We start from the raw sequence: 20,351 nt of genomic DNA on the forward strand, positions 1-20,351 counted from the left end.
TGGAGGGCGCCATCTAAATAGATCTGTGAGACTTGTTATAGACGCTGGTTGTGTCCGAAATCACCCACTACTCACTACATAGTGCACTATACAGGGTATTCGCCATTTAGTAGTGCTGCCTGAATTTTGAGTGAGAATTATTATACCCTATATAGTGGACTCATTGTATCCCACAAAGCAATGTGAAAAGCAGTGTACAACCGATGGTCACTAACCAAGCAATATATACCATAATGCATTGCGGTGCCAATGGAGACGAGAGAAGCGCAACCAGCGTGATCTGATGCACAATGACAGTAATTCTCCAATTTTCTAAGTAACTTTAACTTCAGATCATGAAGTGTGTTTTATCGGTTTCTTATCCACGTTATAAGTTGTGAATTTTATTTATAAATTACGCCACTACAGTACTAATCACGGCTAGCGATCCAGATCGCTAATGCCTTGTTATGTATAGTAATTGCCATTGGCAGCACTGCTAACGTTAAGCCAGACGGGGGCTAAATGTTTGTATTTGGCTCTGGAGAAATATCAATTGTCAGTTTATTTTGTTCTGTTCAGGGAGCGACGGCGATGTGGCCAAACTGATTCTGCTCTTCACCGAACACTTTGCTGCTGCAGCTGGATGAGACGTGTCAGATTCTTCTCAATGGGTTTCTTATTGTGATGCGTAATTTATCATAGGTACAATTTACTAAAGAAAAAAGCCGTCTATTTTCATTATTAATTATATTGACGTTTGTTACTTGTTCTTACATTTTGTAGAGCTGTGTTGAAAGAGGTGAATATAAATAAATGAAATGTGTGTGAAAATCTGGTTTCATGTTTTTATTAACTTTACAGTATTTTATATTTGATGTATTGTTATGTCTTGTGGAAATACGCTCAGTATAATATTAGTTATTAATGAAATTAATGCTGTTATTTATTACTGATCCCAAACGGTGTTGAGCTGCACGTTGTAATGGATTGCACAGGAGGCTGCACAGAAATTATGTTTTGTTACTTTTACCATTTCACAAACTTAAATCACTGTCAACATTGATAACTTCCTATTATAAGGATCAACATGTAAACATCAGTGACAATAAACTTTTCTTCATACTTTCGTTCCCCCTTTTTTTTTTTTTAGAACCCCCCCAAAGGCCACGAGTCAGATGTGTGACTACACGTCAAGCCTGTTAACTGGTTTGCACACACGTCCAGATCTAGTCATCGTCTGACAAGGCAAAGAGATCGAAGGTGTTGCCTCACTCTGACAAACAGGAACAGTGTCTGAAGTGTCGGCTTTGTCAGAGCAAACATCTGCCTCTGACGCTTCACAGGGCGCTGCCGGGATGGGCTGTGGAATTGGGCCTGGCTGAAGGTGACGACGGTTCCGCCTCAGCTCTGCTCCACAGTGTGTCCTGATAACAAAGGATCTCAGGGTAGTGCTCTCACTTGAGACCACTGCAGGCAAAGACCACGACTTCTCATGATCCAATTTGGAGAGTATGACATCTCATGGTTGCAGGGCAGATAAGGGTCTGGCTCCATGGCAGCGGTTGTAGTAGTAGGCCTGTTTAGCCTTTCCCTTGCTGTCCTTTTCTTTCAGGAAGTGGACCTGTAGCTCATTAAAGCCATCACAGGATCATCCTGCTTGAGGATTTGCTTTGCGACCTGAACAGCTCTCTCGGCTTGACCGTTGCCTTGTGGGTGGTGAGGGCTAGATGTGCAGTGTTTGAAGTCAAGCTGTTTAGCAAACTCTTTGAATTCCGCACTGGAAAACTGCGGACCATTATTGCTCACCACCTCATCAGGAATGTCAAACCTTGCGAAGACAAATTTGAATAACTTGCCCGGTTGTAGTTAATGGCAGATGTAGTATTTCAATGAATCGGGAATAGTAATCAGTAATCACCAGGTAGTGTTGGTGTTTGTGCTCACAAATGTCCATTGCAACTCTTTTCCAGGGTCGTTCTGGAAGCGGTGTAGAGATGAGAGGTTCTTTGTGTTGTGTTTTTCTCAGCTTACAGCACAACTAACATGATGTCACAAGCTTTAACAGCTCTGCAGAAAATCCAGGCCACCAAACTGATGAACTTTCTCTCTCTCTGCATTTGTTCAAGCTCTGGTGTCCTTCATGAATTTTCAGAAGAATCTCGCCTCTCATTGACCTTGGCACAACAATCCTGTTTCCTCTTAAGACGAGTCCATTGTACTCTGACAGTTCTGATTTCACTGGAACATAAGCTCTAGCATTTATGGGAACTTTGCTTATGTGTTCAGGCCATCCTCTCTTTATGAGTTTCACAACAGTCAGCAGTTCAGAGTCGGCTGCTGGCCTTCCTTATTTCCTCCATCTTGCTTTCAGAGGCTGGAACCCCCTCGACCCCGCTGGCAACGTAACACGCCACGTCACTGTGCGTGTCAGTGTCTGCACACGCGCTGGCCAATGGGCTGCGTGACAGGGTATCTGCAACTATGAGTGTTTTCCCTGGAGCATACTCCGCCACCGGGTTAAATCTCATGAGCCTCATAAGAAGACGTTGACATCGCAGTGGGACCTTGTCCGGGCTACGACTGTTGATGAGAGGCACAAGTGGCTTGTGGTCAGTTACTAGCTTGAACTGCTCCAGTCCATTAAGGAACCTGTCAAACTTTTCGCAAGCCCACACACCAGCCAGAGCTTCCTTTTCAATCTGTGCGTAGCGGGTCTCTGCTTCAGTTAGGCATCTGGAACAATATGCCACAGGTTTCCACTGCTCTCCGTGTAGCTGAAGTAGCACCCCCCCAGTCCATAGCTGCTTGCGTCGGCTGATACTGCAATAGGTTTGTCCACATTGTAGTAAGCGAGTACTGGTGCAGTAGTCAACAGTTCTTTAATGTGGTCAAAGGCTGTCTGCTGTGCATGACTCCATGTCCATGCATTCTTGTTTTTTAGAAGTTCATACAGCGGTTGTCCCACAGTTGAGAGTTTGGGGATGTATCTTCCCAGATAGTTCACCATCCCTAGTACCCGCTTTAACTCCTGCACGTCTGCTGGTGGGTGCAGCTGTTGAATAGCCTCCACCTTGCCTGGGTCGGGCTGGATTCCAGACCTGTCGATGAGGTGTCCAAGGAACCGCAGCTGACCCTGCTTGATGGAGCACTTTTCTTTGTTTAGCTTAAGCCCAGCTGACTCAATGCGCTGCATTACCATCTCCAGGCGGCTGTCATGCTCCTCTTCTGTGGCTCCGTATACAAGAATGTCATCCATGAAGACTGCGACACCCTCCAGCCCCTGCAGAGTCTCCATCATCTTCCTCTGGAAGATTTCAGGTGCGCTTGTTATCCCAATTGGCAGGCGCTTGAAGTGGAAGCGGCCAAAAGGTTTTATAAAGGTGGTAAGCTTACAGCTGTCAGGGTGGAGAGGTATTTGGAAGAAGCCGCTGGCGGCATCTAGTGAAGAGAACACAGTGGCTCTGCTCAGCTTTGCTGTTATCTCATCTGTAGTAGGCAGGATGTACTGTTCTCTTTTAACAGCTTGGTTCAGCCTCTTGAGATCAATACAGACGCGGGCTTTACCTGTACTCCTCTTCAGGACTGGAACCATGGGCGCACACCGCTCTGTTGGCTGCGTCACTCTCTCAATGATGTAATTTCTCTCCATCCTCTGTAGCTCCTCCTTTACCTTTTGCAGCATGGGGATGGGTACGCGTCGTGCGGTGTGTACAGCATAAGGTTGAGCGTTGTCTTTAAGCTGTATTCTTACAGGTTCAGTCTATAAAGTCCCATGCTCCCCATATGCCTGCACATGTCCTTCGCTTTTCACAGTCTCATCAACTCTCCTCACTAGTCACATTTCCACAGAGAGTGGTCTGCTGAGGAGATTGTTCACTGTGTGACCACGTATAACATATGCTTATAGATGGTAAGTCTTGCCTTTGTGTGTTACAGTACTCTGGATCTGTCCTATGCACTTTAACTCTCCACCTTGGCTATCCAGTGGAATATCTGCAGGTTGCAGAGGACATTTGGGAATGATTGAGTTGTAAGTCTGTTCACATATAACACTTACATTGGCTCCTGTGTCGATTTTGAAGATGGCTGGTGTTGAGCCCACCAACAGTTCAACCGTCCACTGCTTAGCTGAGCCATCTGCTTTCCTCACAGCACCCAAGAAGTATGACTGCAGTTTATCTGTTGGTTCTGTCACCTCACCTTGTGAAGCGACCTCTTCAGACTGCCTGACCATCTCTAAGGTCATTGCCAGCGCCAAGTTCTTCGTCAGCTGCAGTTTATGGGAGACATCTTTATCCATTATTCCAACAACAATGCGGTCGCGGATATTCTCATCCCTGCTTGTGCCAAAGTCACAATGTTCCGATAGCTCGTACAAAGCCCTGATAAAAGTCTCTGCTTTTTCTCCCGGTCTTTGCGCGTGCTGGTAAAAACAGGCGCGTTCATGTATCACGTTTCTCCGTGGCATGAAATACTCATCGAATTTCCCGAGAACTTGATTAAAGTTATTTCTGTGAGCATCTTCAGCAATAGCACGACCTGTAGATGTTTTCCGCCTCGTTGCCCATGGCGTAAATGAGGCTGCTCACCTGGACGGCGCCATCTTCCTTATCGAGCTTCGTGGCGGTTCTGAATCTCACAAACCGCTTTGGACTGTAAACATGTCCAGGGGTGCCCTGTGGACAGTGCAGGGCCCTCCTCTATATCACTACATCACCTGGCCCTTTTTGGTCTTGGCCTTCTTAGATACAAATCATGACTGCACAGGATTAGGAAACACTTCATGACATCCTTAATTGTTGGACATGTATTCACTCATTACATATCTTAAATATAACAAAGAACAAGACAATGTTTTATATGAATTCATGCTACATAAGTTACTGATGTCACTTGTCATACTTTCTTAAAGGGGCTATATGTAAGATTTTACATGTATTCATCAATCAAATGTCATTTTTTATGGCCAATGTGAAGGGATAGTAGAGGAACTGATAAATTGAGACCTTCCCCAACCTCCTCTTCTGCCTCTAACAGCCTGTGGGCTGATTTTTATGTAAGGCACTAGGGACAGTTTTTCTGCGAAAAGAAGAGGATGTGACGTATCTGTGCGCTCGCAGCACTTCTGCCTAGAGTTCATTCTCCGCCACTACAGTCAACAGTGTGCAACACGAGACAATGCAAGTTGAGAAATGGAGACTGATAATGCCAGCAAACGATCAGCACCCTCAACAACGTCAACACAAAGTACACACAAGAATAAAGCCAAAAAAAAGTTTTATCTAGTGAAGCCCGTCTGACCAAACAGGAATGTGACCGACGTCAGGGGGAAAACTAGAGTCAACATCAGCAGGGCATGTGAATCATGGAGAGACCTTCGATTGCTTTTGGGGATCAAAACAGACCCACAACTGGCTTTCTTGCAACGCTTTGTAAGCTCGTTGTTAGCTCTGTAGCAAGTAAAACTTATTGGTGTCATAGAAACAAAACCCACGTGCCTCGTTTTCTCTCTCACTGGATGCAGCGTTTTTTTTCTCTCACCGCACAAGCGCTTCATCCCAGCTCTCTCCAGCCACCCTGCCCTGCCTGGCTTATGTTAGCTGATGCTTGTGATGTTTTGCTGGCTCGCCGGCGTAATTTGCGAGCTAGTTGGCTAACATTAGCATGCTCGCTAACGTTAAGATAACAGTGTGTACGTCAGTTATCTAGCTTACCAAATAACATCGCCAGCTAACATGATTAGCTAACTTAGGTATTATGAAAAACAGTGCTTATTTTGGACAACATGATGCGGGTCAACATGATAGCGGTCAATGAACATGTCTCGTCAGTGAAAAGTAAACAGAGCCGGTGAGTTCCGAGATTGAGTATGCTCAGTTTTGTTTGTCTTCAGCAAAAACCCCGAATGCTCACTCATGCGGGCGAGTGTCCGCGCGAGCGCGTACAAGAAGGTTGACTGCAGTTCACTCAACGGCCGACCGTGTCTCTAGGAATGAGGATTTTCTGAAAGTTACATAAAGCACATTTAAATCACAACTTTGAACTTTCAATTAAACTTTCAAGACCTCATTTCAAAGGACATGCTTTCTCTGATTCAAATGTTTTGCTCATTATCAATCCCTTGAGAAGCTTCAGTTGGTTGATAACGAGCAGGTCATTCAAATCAGGTGTGTTAGAGTACAGAGAAACCTAAAACCGGCAGGAAGGTAGCTCTCCAGGAGCAGGGTTGGAGAGCCTTGCATCAGAGCATCATACGGTAATTATTTGGTGCTATGCTTCCATCTAGTGGCATGATGCATACTTACGGTACATACTACAACAGAAATGAAAACGACTAAATACAATGATGTCATAATAGCCTTGATGCTAAATTCAACAAGCTGTTTTCACAGAGGACATTGTGACCTGTCACAGTGGAAAAGACACAGGTCTAATGACACTAATGATGGTTCATGTGTCACAGCTGTTTTGACCAACACCAGGAGAAGCGACCACATCTCACCAGTCCTTGCTGCCCTTCACTGGCTGCCTGTGAGTTTGAGAATTGATTTTAAGATTTTATTGCTTGTTTTTAAAGTTTTAAATGGTCTGGCTCCAGCCTCTATCCGTGAAATTAGTCAATTGTCCCGACAATAATAATACAATTTAAGATGTATAGTGTTGCACTTTCAACCTTTCAACCGGAGTCGTCGTGCCTGAGACACAGGGGCCGAGTGCACCAGCTGGGCATAAAAAAAAAGGTCTTATCTCTTACGTCCGTGTTACGAAGTGAGGTGCAGGGAAGCATAGGGAGACTTCAAGAAGACAAAAAAAATATCACTATGGCAGGGAGTTATGCTTTGAAAAATTAAGCAGACTTTTATTTCAGTCTCTACAAAAATAAAATAAAATAAAAACTTAGCTTCAATGCTTTACATTCATTATACAGCTCAAACAGTTCTGGGGCTGCTCTTCTTAAACCCAGCCCCCACTCTCTCATTGCACTCAAGTATGTGAGCCCGCCTTGCCAGTTCAAACTGGCCTATCAGGTCAGGACTAAAATCTAATTGACATGGTTAAACACAAATATACATTGTTTTTCTTAGCTTGTTCATACCAACAAACCTCATTTCATTCTTCACCATATCATCATATATATTACACATTCAAAGGAAGAAAATCATTTCAAGATCATTCAGTATATACCTTAATTGGCTGTCAATTTCACCACTCATCCTTTGTCCAATCAAATCAGAGAACCCACCTACTAACCCATCACATAAAAGGGCTGTAGTTGAGGCGTGCTTCCTCTTTAAGCACCAGCACAAGATGGCCTCGACAAACGACTCAAACTCTAAGAGGTTATTGTTTTTACTACTGCATGTCTTCATTATACTTTTAACAAAAACTTGCTTAGAATTATACTAATGCAGAGCACAGCTATTTGTATCAATTAATATTGAAACCATTTCACATAAATTAAAGAAAACATTGTGTGTGTGAATCTGTCCACTTTTCTTGTAAAAAAGGAGTTTTAGCAGACAGCTAGTGAGGAGTTGGTGTTTCCTCACAGTCCGACTTCGCTGTGACCGACTTCTTGATTGGAATTTATACCGAGTGCAGCAAGTCTAACTGACACCGATCGTTGCTGTGCACGGTCTCATCTTGCACGTCCACATGAACACTCAAAGAGTGGTGACTGTTACCAAGCAATGAGGATGAGGAAACATAAATAATCAAGCATGCCGTTGTCCGATGTACATTTATCATGTCTCTGTGTTTTGGAAGGCCCTACTGGCACAAAATCTGAGCTCAGTCAGCACCTGCTGGGCGGGGACAAGGTTTCTGTCCAACACGTGCTGCAGCTGAGGGGAGAGCTCTTCAAGTAGTTCAAACAGGACTTGTCTGTCAAAACAAAACCTTTTGATCAATACTGTCCGATCACGGATGACACTCTCTCGTTTTAATGCCCTTTTATTAAAGTCTCATCTAAGTCTAACTGGTGTACAGGGCGTAATTTAAAGTCTGCAGTAACCTTCAGCTCTAAGTTGGACGTAATGTTACACCCAGGAGTACGGCCAGCTGATACAATCTGCTTCAATAACTTCACTAAACTGAAATTTATAGGCTACAGCTAAACAACATGTCTCATGGCTCAAATGACCACTTTCTGCGCTGCATCCGTGCTGTCCATATGCATGCACTCTCTCTCTCTCCCTGAGGGAGTGCAGTTCGTCAAACATACTAATATTAATGAATATGAATCGAGTGGCATATTCCACTGAAATCCCTGATGAGGACTTCGCAGGCCGTGGATAAATTCTAGCCTCCATAGCACTGTCATCAGAACGCTGGCATCTCGTGTGCTTGTGGCATCGATGAGAGGAGCTATGGCTGGTGGATACAGAATAGCCGACAGGAGAGGAAGGAGGGGAAGGTGAGGTCACAAATGAGTCACACCTGTGAGTTGGGGGAGGGGTAATCAGGAGGAGATAAGTTTAAGTTCAATCCAGTTTCTGGACGTCTTTGCTCTAAAAGAAAACAGTGGAATATAAACATATAAACCTAAACATATAAACAACAAGCATCAGAGAAATCCAGGAACCGGCTGGATTTAGACTTAAACTTTGATGGACAAAAGCGTGGATGGAGGTGTGCTGATCTCTGGAGCAGGTGGGGTGGATTCAATCTTGTTCAGCTCCATCTTGGACCTGTTTGGATGCCACTGTGGACTCCAACGTCGCTGTTGGGCGACAAAGCTAAGTCTCCTTTACTGACACTCTCCAGGCTTCCCCTGTTTCCCCTTCATTAGGGAAATTACTATTAACCCCTCGTCATCTTTGATTTTAAAGCCCCCCCAACACACACACACACACACACACACACACACACTGAACCGAACTGACTCTGAACTGAACTGCATTGATTCAGAGTGAAAAGAACATTCACACTGTGACCTTTTGACCTCTTTCACACTCACACTCTCTCATACACTAAAGGCTGAACATTATCTGGAGTCCTCATTGCATTTCTTTACTTAAAGAGACGCTGATTTTCATTTCTGGACTTGGAATGTGAAGTGTGTTTCTCTTGGTTTTATTCAGTTTTTGTGACTGGAAGATTTTGCATTTGAGTTTGAACTATCAGCCTTTAAGTTGATTATTATTTGGGTTAAAATACAAAAAAGAAACGAGTGCTAAAACTGAACTGAGTTTGTGCTTAATTGATTGATTGGTCTGTGTTCTTTTTGTAGCAAAGGTAATAAGCTATCTGGGCTATCTCCCCAACTTGTTTACATTAATAATTTTGTGACAGAGTAGGATTGTGATTATTCTCCTGTCTGGTGCCCAACTATACTTTTTGAATATCTGGGGTTATCCTACGCTACAACCGTAGGCTGCCAGCTACCGCTAGCTACAGCACCAGGAGCTAGCAGGATTGCAAACTCAACATGGTGAAACAGTTGGTAGGCTGTAATTAGTGTGTTCTGAATGTGAATGTGTTCTGAACCAGTCACTTAAAAAGTGTCCAAATGAATTCAGATTGAATGCAGTTTATATACAACACAATACATATCAGTTATATTCATATAAACTCAGCATATTTTCAAAATGTCAAACTATAAATGTATTTTTAAAAGCCTTGTAAAGGTGATGATTACAGCATCATCATAGACACCACAATAGTATATAATATCAGAGAAATGTCACTTTTATTTGTGATCTTAAACTTCACGTGCAGTTTATTTAATAGGCCTGTAGACCACAGCAGCATTGGTTCCCCTCTAAAGGGGGGGTTACCGTTACCAGGGGGTTAGAGGCAGGTGGGGGATAAGGGAAATCAATCAATCAAATTTTATTTCTGTAACGCCAAATCATAACCAAAATGATCAAAAAGAGCAGGTCTAGACCGTACTCTTTGTTATGTTATTTAGAGAGAGACCCAACATGAATCCAACATGAGTAGCACTTAGCAATATTTGGCACATTGGCGAGGAAAAACTTCCTTTTAACAGGCAGAAACCTCGAGCAGAACCAGACTCATGTTGAACAGCCGTCTGCCTCGACTGGATGGGCCGAAAAGTGGGATAGAGGGAGATGCAGGATAGAGACAGGCGGAAAAGAGGGGGTTAGAGGGAAGTGGGAGGGGTAAGGAAAAGAGGGGGTTAGGAAAGTGGGGGGTAAGGGAAAGAGAGGTTAGAGGGAAGTGGGGGGTAAGGAAAAGAGAGGGTTAGAGGGAAGTGGGGGGTAAGTGAAAGAGGGGGTTAGAGGGAAGTGGGGGGTAAGGGAAAGAGGGGGTCAAAGGTCGGGTGTAGGGCTGGATCATTGCAGCCAGGGGTGGAGCTGAAGCTGCTGCAGGGTTACACGTTCCTCAGGGTCGACGTTCAGACATTGCCATAAGAAGTCCAGGCATTCTGGAGAGAAGAAGACGAAACAATTTGAGGTTTAAGAAGAAACAAAAGAGTCGTGCCTGTTTTGTATGTAAACATGGCAGATGTTCAATTAAAAACAGATATTATTAACAAATGTGAAAAGTTGTCACTCATCAAATCTTATCCTGATTCTTGTTATCCATCAGTCCTGTGTGGTTAACAGAAATATAACAATAAACTGTCCTCAGGAACAGATCATGCCAAAAGACGTGTTCTGACACAAAGCAAAGTCAATGTTGTAACAAAATCAGCGAAAAATCACCAGATCTGTCAGAAAAATCTCCCACAGACACACACAGCTCTTCTAAAGTAACATCCTTCTCCTGAAACCATGTCTAAACTAACTTTACTGCTGCTTCCAGTGACTTGATTCAGCCAGTGCACACTTTGATGACTTGCATACTAGGATCTTCGCCCATCCACCTGTCTCAGGTTTTACTCTGATTTAATAGCAGGATGCCAAAATAACTTAATCACGATACAGATTTGTAAAAAATGAAGTCTTAACTAATGTTTGTCAGGTCTTTCTGCAAGACAACAAGCAAATCACTTTTAAAAGGCTTGTTTTTTGAATGGAGTTCAACTGCATCAACAATTAAACACATTCCCTACAGACAGGAGTTTGCTTAGTTTGCACTGAACGGTAAAAGTGTGCCTCCTTTGGCGTCTTTGCGTGTAATTTTGGAAGACAGAAATTCAGAAACTGGATGTCGTACCTTTGGATAGCTCATTGCTGAACTGAATCTGCCCACTAAGGAAGCGCGATGTGCTGAAGGCCGAGTCATGCAACATGCGGTACAGCAGGGCGCCAAGCTGCCATACCGTGCAGGGTTCAGCCTTGTAGTCCTGCCAGATGTGCCACTCAGGAGGAGCAAAAGGAACGGCCCCTGGAATACAGAGCAAAAGAGAATGAAGAGGGAGCTCAAACATGAAGGTAAATATTTGAGAAAGTGGCCAATGTGTAAGAAGCAGCCGCAGAGGCCAGATATCATACCACTGAAAGATTGGTGGGATTTCTCCATCTCGAAGCTACCACAACCAAAATCTATGACACGCAGGCACGGGACTATGGAGTGGGTTTCCACCAGGACATTTGCTGCTTTTATGTCTCGGTGGAAGACCCCTTTGTTGTGCATGTCCGTAGCCGCTGCAGTCATTTGAGCCATGAAGTTCTGACATAGAGAGAGAGAAACAGATGCTTTTATGTACATTTTCTATTAAAAAAAAGTAAACTATCAAAGAGCCAAGCTAAAAGCTAAGCTATCTTGCTTGCATGAGGAGGAAAATGTGGATGCATTAAGAAAAACAAACTGAAAAAACAGTGCAAAAGAATTCAAATGTTGACACTTGAAGCATGAATGCATGAAGCATGTGATTTTAAGGCTTCAGTACCTTAGCTTCGTCCTCCTTCAAGGTGCCGCCCCGTTTGCGGATATAAGACGACAACTGATGTTTTACTTCCAAACATCTTATTATTATTTGGATATTAGTTTCCAGAACTGGCCCTCAAAGCAACAGCTCCTTAAAAATGACCAGTGAGGAAACATATTTGTGTGTGTGTGCTCATCCCAGCTCTCAACCACACTCGCTCACAACTTATTAGGCTACCAATAAATAAATAACTTAAATGTACTTCACTTGTACCTGGTGAATAAATCAAAAGAGAAATAAAGTAAAGATCAGCGACTCAAGCTTGTGAATTATTGCATGAACATTTCAAATAGCTCAATATTGTGCTCAGTAATTTTGGGGGGTGGAGACGCCTAGGAACCTTTGATTGTGGGGTTTTGTTTTTTCAGGTGTTAACTGATGACAGGAAGTGGATTCACTAAGTACAAGCCAACATGGCGTCCATGCTGTTGAACAATTTAGTGGCCAAATCCCAGTCTCCTTACCAAAGCCTCAGCACTGAACCCTCACAGACTTTAATGACATCAGGCGTATACAGCTGTGTCCCAATCCAGGGGCTGCATCCTTCGAAGGCCGTACTTGAAGGCTCCTTCACATTCGGCCGACAAATGTGTCCTCTGTTTCCCCGGCCGTGATGGATCCAATCCAATCCAATCCACTTTATTTATATAGCACGATTTTAACAAACACAAGGTTTCCAATGTAATGCACAGCAAGATAAGGATCTATTGGGTGCATTCTTTGCGGCCCACCGTATCCCGAGATGCATTGCGCATCAATTCAAACAAAATTACTTTGAACAGCTGAGGAATATACTTTAAAATGTAAAAGTTTTTGGTTTCAACTCAATCAGATAGCTAGTGTTACAGATGTTTAAGAAAAGGAAAGGGCCCTTGAAACAAATTATCTTTTAAATAATAGGTTAACTTAGGCGATGTTAGTTATGCTAGCTAGTTAGCCCGTTAGCTACCTGTTGCTAGGCGACAGGAGCGGCGTTTGGTGAGACAAGGCTAGACCAGACCGTCTCATTCAGTTCGGCTTCAACGGTCTACGCAGGCTGTGAATGGTGCATCCTTCGTGGACCGCCTCCTTCGAAGGCTGCAGCCCGTGGATTGGAACACAGCTTACGTCTCCAAGATGGCTATGAACTCTGGGTAAGTCCCACAGGAAAGTCTGCAGATATGCGGACTCAAAGAAAGTGAGTAATTTCGCGTTGAAAAGTCCGCATCAGAGCCCTCATGCACTTGATGATTTGACAGTGGGACAGCACTAAGCACCACACATCATCGTGTGTGAAATGTTTGAAGGCACAGTAAAGAAACAAACTGGACAGCGATAAGTTTCTATGCATTACCTTTATTACAGATGATTGAGGCATGTGGGGGTCATATTTTTTGTTATCTGTATATTTCAAATAATACAGTAAAAGAAATGCAGTAACTTTTGATAAAACACAGAGAAAAGAGACGGGGTAAAATGGTTGCATTTAGCATTAGCATTGTTGTTAGCAGCCGTAGAGCAGGTTGATCCTCCTGATGTCCCAGTAGGACATGCCCTGCCTCTGGCCGATCTGGACGTTGGGGTCGGGGATGGGGGAGATGGAGTCCTTCCCGTACTGGATGGAGAAGGCTGTTCTTCCATAGTGCATGATGGAGGAGTAGTCGTAGGGAGTGTTCAGGTTGTTGGTGGACTGCTTGTAGAAGTTGTAGGCCATCTGCGGGTTGATGTTCTCCCAGTTGATCCTGACGTAGTAGTCGCGGTCGCTCCTGGTCTGTTCGTGCTGGAAGCCCAGCGCGTGGTTGATCTCGTGCATGATGATGCCGTGGTAGAGGCAGCCCTGCTTGTTGAGAGAGAGCACCTGTCTGCCTCCCTGTCTGCCCAGAGCGGAGAAACATCCGGCCTTGTTCTCGATGCTGATGTAGTCGTACTCGTTCCGCCGGGGGACGAAGCGGATGCAGGTCCTGCTGTGGTACACCTTCATGGCGCGGTCCATCTTCTGCCTCTCCCAGCTGGTGAACTGGCCGCTCACGGTGAAGGGGATCGTCACCAGGCCGTTGGAGGCTTTCCTCCACAGGCAGTTCTGGGACCAGCACATCATGGCGTTTCTGGTTCTGGGAGCCAGCAGGTCTCCTTCCAGCAGCATCTCGTCTGTGGCGTTGTTGGAGGTCAGAATCCTGGTGGTGATGTCCACGGTGTCTGGGACTTCTTCTTCTTCTCCGCTTCCTTCCTCCTGGAGAGGAAGAGCCTGAGAGAGGCCGAGCAGGAGCAGCAGCAGCAGGCTGGCAGAGGGAGTCATCTTCAGGGTGGGTCTGGAGGCTGTGGAGCTTCTGTGGAGAGCTGCTGTGGAGAGACTCCTTGAAGCTTGATGTTTGACTCAGGTCAGTCCACACTCTTTATACTCTCCTCTACAGGTGTGTCTGCAGGAGGATTATGGGTTGGGGTCCACACTGATAGGCCTAAATAAACCTCTGGAGGGAGGACTCCACAGACAAACCTACTCTTTAAACAGGTTTGTTTTCTCTGGTCAGCAGAGGGATGAACTCAACCTTACTTGTTTACTAGTTTCAGTTAAACCACAAAGACTTCACAAATGAATATCTTTTTCAGACTGGTATTTAAGAAAGGTAATGTATTTGTGGATTCAAAACTTTGTGTTGTTATTTGCTTCATATGATTAATTTGTTTGTGTTATTAAAAAGTAGGGAAGAACATTACCACAAAAACATTCAGATAAGAGCAGATTATTTACTCTGCCTTTATGAAAAGCAGTTAAATATTTGCAGTAATATTTTTGTATTTACTAAGTAGTCTGCTAAGAATGGACACAACTTATCACAAACTTTACACCACATATTCTAAGATCATCAAAAACATACACACATCCTAGACACACACAGTGCTACAACCAGGAGAACTCACATTTTACTGTAGTCGCACAATCTCTAGGGTCAGTTGAGCAGAAATGTCCTTACCTCTCTTCAGAATAATTTAGGGAAGTAGCTTTTAATTACTTTAGCTTTTGACTGATGTTTACTCTGTTTACAGTCGGAGTTAAGTATGCTAGCAAGCTAACATTTGCTTCTTGGCAATAAACAAAAAATACGGCTGAGGCTAAATTTGGTTATAAACTAACTTAACCACTTAACCTAACCAAAACGATGTTTACATTTTGACCTGATGGTTGCACTGAAAATGTAAAGGATCGCCAAAGTTAATAATGAGAGTACATGAATGCGTGGAACAAATTTCATACATCCTTTCAATAGTTGCTGATACATTTCATTTAAAACCATAAATGTTTTTCATTGTGGTGCTACAGGACCAGCAAAGACAGAAAGATTAATCTTCTAGGCACTTAGGGAAAGCCTTGACTTTATGTAGGAGCCTCAAGGAAGGTCAGAAGGTCACGAAAGTCAATAGGATTCATCCTCTTCGGACCATGACAGACTGATCCAAACAGTCACACTGCTAGCATAGAGGGTGGTATAACATCAACGACTGCAGTTCTGACAGAAACCCAAAGAGCCTTCTAACCCCCTGGAATTAAAAAGTATCATTTCTTTTGGAAGAAGAAAGATCAGTGTTTTTTTTGCTTTGAAAATTTGGAAGCTAAGCTCCGTTTTTTACATAGCATGGTTATAGATAAGAGACAGATACTGGGGCTGACATTCAGAGTTTCTCCTGTATAACTATTGAACAGTTTTTGACAGATAAGTTAAGTGCAGGACAATTTTGACGGATGTTACACAATCTCCCTTTTACCTCATCTACGTATAGAGTTGCAGAAAATGAGATAGTAGCTTTGCCTTAACCCTATTAACTCTTAAATTACAGTATAACCAGCATTTAATTACATCTAGAATTAGACATCAGAATCAGTTTTATTGGCCAAGTATGTGGGCACACACAAGAAATTTGACTCCGGTTTTTCTCCTTCCAGGATGAGACCGATGACCATTGTGTCGAGTTTCACAGAGGGGTCCCGTGAAGTGCAGTCATTGGTGCAGAGCAGGGGTCTCAAACTCAATCAGAGAGGGGGCCGAAATCAAAAACTGGGTCTTAGACGAGGGCCGAACAGGGTCAACATTATTTGGACAACAGACATAAATAAATCACATGTTTATCAGAGGCATTATGACAAATTAGTCACACAAAAATATGAACTTTGCTGCTCCAAAGACATCTTATAGAATTCAGAACAAACCAAGGGTATCAAAAAAATGAGACCAAATTAAAGCTAAAATAAATCAGCATCTTTAATTTGTTTTTGTCTCCCTCTCTATCAGCAGTTTTTCACTGAGTCATTTCCAAAAAAGAGTTGTACCACAGGCATCAAAAACAGCCAGAAAACTATTTAAAACTAATTTTTTTTTTTCATTCACAACACCATCAAGAAAATAAGAATATTTCAAATGTGATCAGTCTGGTTAAAATGTGCAAATATTTCAACCATAAGCAGTCTACCTGTGATTACAGGAAAAGGTGCAAAAAGTAAATGTATCTAAGTGCACTCTGCTCTTATGACTGTTTGCCAGAGCCAGGTGCTTGGCATCTTTTCTTGGCTGCAGGTTCATTGATGTTTGTGGTTAGGTTCTGAGCTGCGGTCAGTCAGGGTGGAGTGAAGGTGTGCTTACACAGATACGTGCTTCCAAACATGCAGAGCATTCAAGCTGCTTGTAGGCGGAGCTTGGGGCATCGTTTCTGAGTTCTGTCAGCTCCATTTGGATGTTTGCAGGTGCTCTTTCCACGGCAACTACAAACAGATTACTGAGCAGTTCAGATTTACATTTTCTGAGCTCCAAAGTTGGCAAATAGCCGTGTGAACTCTGCCAGGTCAACAGTTGTTCAGTTGGGAACGCAGTGGTGGAGACCTGGGTTGTCATTGTCTGGCAACAGGAGAAGTGACCCAAGTTTCCTTGCTGCACCTGAGTCTCCCACAGGTCCAGCTTGTCTTGGAAAGCTCTCACTGCGTCTGATCACACGGTCCCTACCCTGAAGCTCGAGGTTCACACAGCCAGTGCTCGCAAGTCCTGATTGGCGCGGCCGCTGTTGCAGTGCATTTTGGGATTTGTAGTATCAACGGTGTGCGTGCTGTGATTCTCCACAGCCTCACCTGCTGTGTCCTGTTGGTTAAGAAGTTGGTGATCCACTGACAGGTGGGGGCTGGCTCAGAGAGCTGGGTGAGTTTGTGGTGGAGGATTTGAGGGATGATGGTGTTGAACACCGAGCTGAAGTCCACAAACAGGATCCTCGCGTAGGTCCCTAGGGAGTCAAGGTGATGCAGGATGTTGTGCAGTCCCATGTTGACCGCATCATCCACCGGCCTGTTTGCCCACTACGTAAACAGCAGGGGGTCCAGCAGGGGGCCTGTGATGTCCTTCAGGTGGCTCAACAGCCTTTTAAAGGATTTCATGACCACAGACATCAGGGTAACAGGCCTGTAGTGGTTGAGTCCTGTGATGGAGGGTTTCTTGAAGGGGCCTTGACACAGCTCCAGAGATCTGTTGACGATCTGGGCGAAGATGGGGGCCAGCTGGTCAGCACAGCCTCTCAGGCAGGAGGGAGACACCGTCAGGTCCTGGTGCCTTCCTGATCTTCTGTCTCTGAAAGAGCTGACACACATCCTCTACATCAACACGGGGCAGAGTTTTTCTTAGGGCCAAGTTAATGTACCCTAGAAATGTTCAATTATTACAGAGGTCTGTTCCAACTGTAGCGGATGATCTGATGATGAAGAATTAAAATGATTAACTCCTTAACAAAAACGGAATCTTTTTCTTCCTGTTCACATGACCTCTGTGTCAATAATGACAAGTGAAGCCAGCTAATTTATGGCTCTTGTAGGAGGACGACTTTCCTTGATTTCTGGCTAACATCAAAAGACTCACTCGAGCAACAAGATGGAGATATCCAAAAACTGTATGAAAATAAAGAACTTTATGATTAAAATGTACATTTACTAATATGTTATGTGTAATAACCAACTGAAGTTACTGGACTGATGCTTAATGTTGATTGTTGATCCCAAATGTACAGAGGATGAGTTTTATCTGTCCACTCTCCCTCTCATCCCCCCTTTGCCTACAAATACTACAGTTCTGTGACTCTCTGAATTTCAGTTGTTCAAGAAACAGACAATTTTTTAACCTATAGACCGAACCCTTAATTAATACGTATTCTATTACCTCAGTTATTTTACATTATCGTGTTAGACTTATATTTCTGTAACACGTTTCCTAAAGTCTACGAATCCATGTGCACATTAGTGCATAAGCCTAGGGAGGATGTTTGAGCAGACATCCTGACACCTCCTCATGGGCTACTCAAAGTCATAAAGATGACAAAAGTGATGCTTCCCAGTGATATCCCAGGTCCCCAGACACCTCAGGAAATGACCTTTCAGAAGATAAAGGGGTTAAACAGCAACAACCCTTCTACCTCTTATACCATGGACCCCTAACAAGGGATTAACAAATAAACACTTTCTTATGGACTGAGCAACCCTCAGACAAAACAAAGTGAATCAACAAGAATCGGTTGATAAGGACACTAATTGACAATGGTTGCCTTTCCTGTGTTTTGTATATTGTGTGAATTTATCTGCCTGCAAGATCTCTCTGAGCACCTCTGCACGTCACAGGACACAGACACATTCCTGTGGTAGAGGGAGCATTGATAAAACTATTACAGTTATTTCACTCACTTGGTGTACAAAGGGTTTACAGATGCATATATATAAAATGTATGTGTACAGGTATGCATATTTGTCATAACAAAGGTCTTCATCTATGTGGTTGTTGAAATCGTTGAATACTTTTAATTCAATTGATGAAGTTTTATTCAGTGAGTGATATTAAGTATTTGGTCTTATTTCAAAGGAGAGAGAGCAAAACTTTCAAATATGATAGAATTAAAAAAGAGAAGCAAATTAATATTAAGTTTGTTAAAGAAGTTTAACTGAAAGAATCAACAGATGGTTTATGATGGGGAGTGGTCAGCAGCTCCCGCCAATGCAAAACACCGCTATCACAAAGGATTATACCCAAGGAGAAGGGATAAGACTTGTCTTCTGCTGTGGCTCTTCTGCTGAGACCCCAGGACTCATGTACTGATGTGATTCTCCCTCTCTCTGGCCTAATGGCCCAAAGCCGGAGAGAGGGGGGTAAAGCCTGCCGTCTGGCCGCCCAAGGCCCGCTGCAGAGTTCTAGCCACACCGAGCATGTTGGAAGGGACATCCAACCAACCCGTAAAGAAAACTTCTGATTTCGGAAACAATTAGAACTTTGAGTCCTGCCAGCCAGGATCCCTTATTGCTGCTTGTGCTCTTCGCCTCTGGTTCTCACCTTGATGCTGCCCTGCGGAATGCTGGGCCAGAAAACGCCGCCTGCTGTGACTCCTGAATCCTGAATCCTAAGTTGCACTGAACTTGCCTGAGAGCCAAATCTTGCGACTATTGAGTAAAAGCTTTTGAATGAAGATGACGTTAGAGACAAAGTCTTTGAACGGAAGAGACTTTGAATATGGCAAAGCTGCCATTATGACCCCCCTCAGCCAAAGGACATGAAGAGATGCTCCAGCTGCAGCTGAGAGAGATGGAGAGACACAGACTCAAAGCCTGCAGTCTGCAACGTGAGACCCAAAATGCTGAGGCCGCCAGGAAGAACTTCTGCTGCTGCCACTCTGCCCATCGTCAGGTGAACAATGCTATTTCAAGTGTTAAGAGTTGATGTCAGACAACTGATGCTAAATTACCAATTGAGAAATTAATCAAGAGATTTAATAAGCATTAGACCTAAACTAGGATCCTTAATCAAATTTATAGTTAAACCTAATTAAATTGCTTCACAGTCTTCCATGATGCTCCTCAAACTCTGCCGAATGGTGTTTTATACATTCAATCAGTTGATAAACCTCCAAAGACACGGTCACTGATTTGACTTGATTTAATGTCAATCCTATTTAGAGATTGTTCATTATGCAACCTATTCATTGTGCTCACTCATTTATTCCTCATTCATTCATGTATTTTCTATTTAGTAGTTTAGTCATGTAGTCAGTAGTTTAATAAATTTCTCATTTATAAAGACCTTGATTCTATGATTTGTGTGTGTATGAAATGGTAAAGTCACTGTACACCATGGCCAAGAACCTCGTAGCAACCCTGAGATCACAAGCCTAAATTAATAAATAACTAATTATAAGTTTTCCCTGTTTTGTCAAAATTTGGTGGCGTCCAACATTGAATTTAAGGTAAACCTAAACTCTGTTATTTAGTAATGAACTAATCGTTTCTAGGAGCTGAAGACGAGTGCCCTCACTCTCCTCTGTAATAACGATGCAAAACTTTGAAATATGGATTATTGTTACATAATTTGATATTAATTAGTTATTCATTATTAGTCCTTTGAGCCGCTACAAAACATTGATCCCACACTTTGTCATACAAATAAGAAGTGTGTTTTCATTCTTCAGAGATATTATTGTAACATGGCTCTTGGTTGTAGTTCTCCTGGGAGTTGTGTTACAGCCCACTACTCTTATTGTGAAT

At 43.4% G+C, this 20,351-nt stretch overlaps 1 protein-coding gene across 1 annotated transcript; it reads right to left on the minus strand.

Annotated features, from left to right (window-relative positions):
* Positions 1-13,307: 13,307 nt before the first annotated feature.
* LOC138605107 (high choriolytic enzyme 1-like) lies at positions 13,308-14,099 on the minus strand. Its single transcript, XM_069677240.1, has one exon. It carries the CDS (start codon positions 14,097-14,099, stop codon positions 13,308-13,310), a length of 792 nt encoding a protein of 263 aa, XP_069533341.1.
* Between the last annotated feature and the right edge of the window lie 6,252 nt (positions 14,100-20,351).

Source organism: Semicossyphus pulcher, unplaced genomic scaffold, assembly GCF_022749685.1.
Source record: "Semicossyphus pulcher isolate SPU_LCO1_2020_fin unplaced genomic scaffold, fSemPul1.0.p SCAF_1, whole genome shotgun sequence".
Taxonomy (NCBI): Eukaryota; Metazoa; Chordata; class Actinopteri; order Labriformes; family Labridae; genus Semicossyphus; species Semicossyphus pulcher.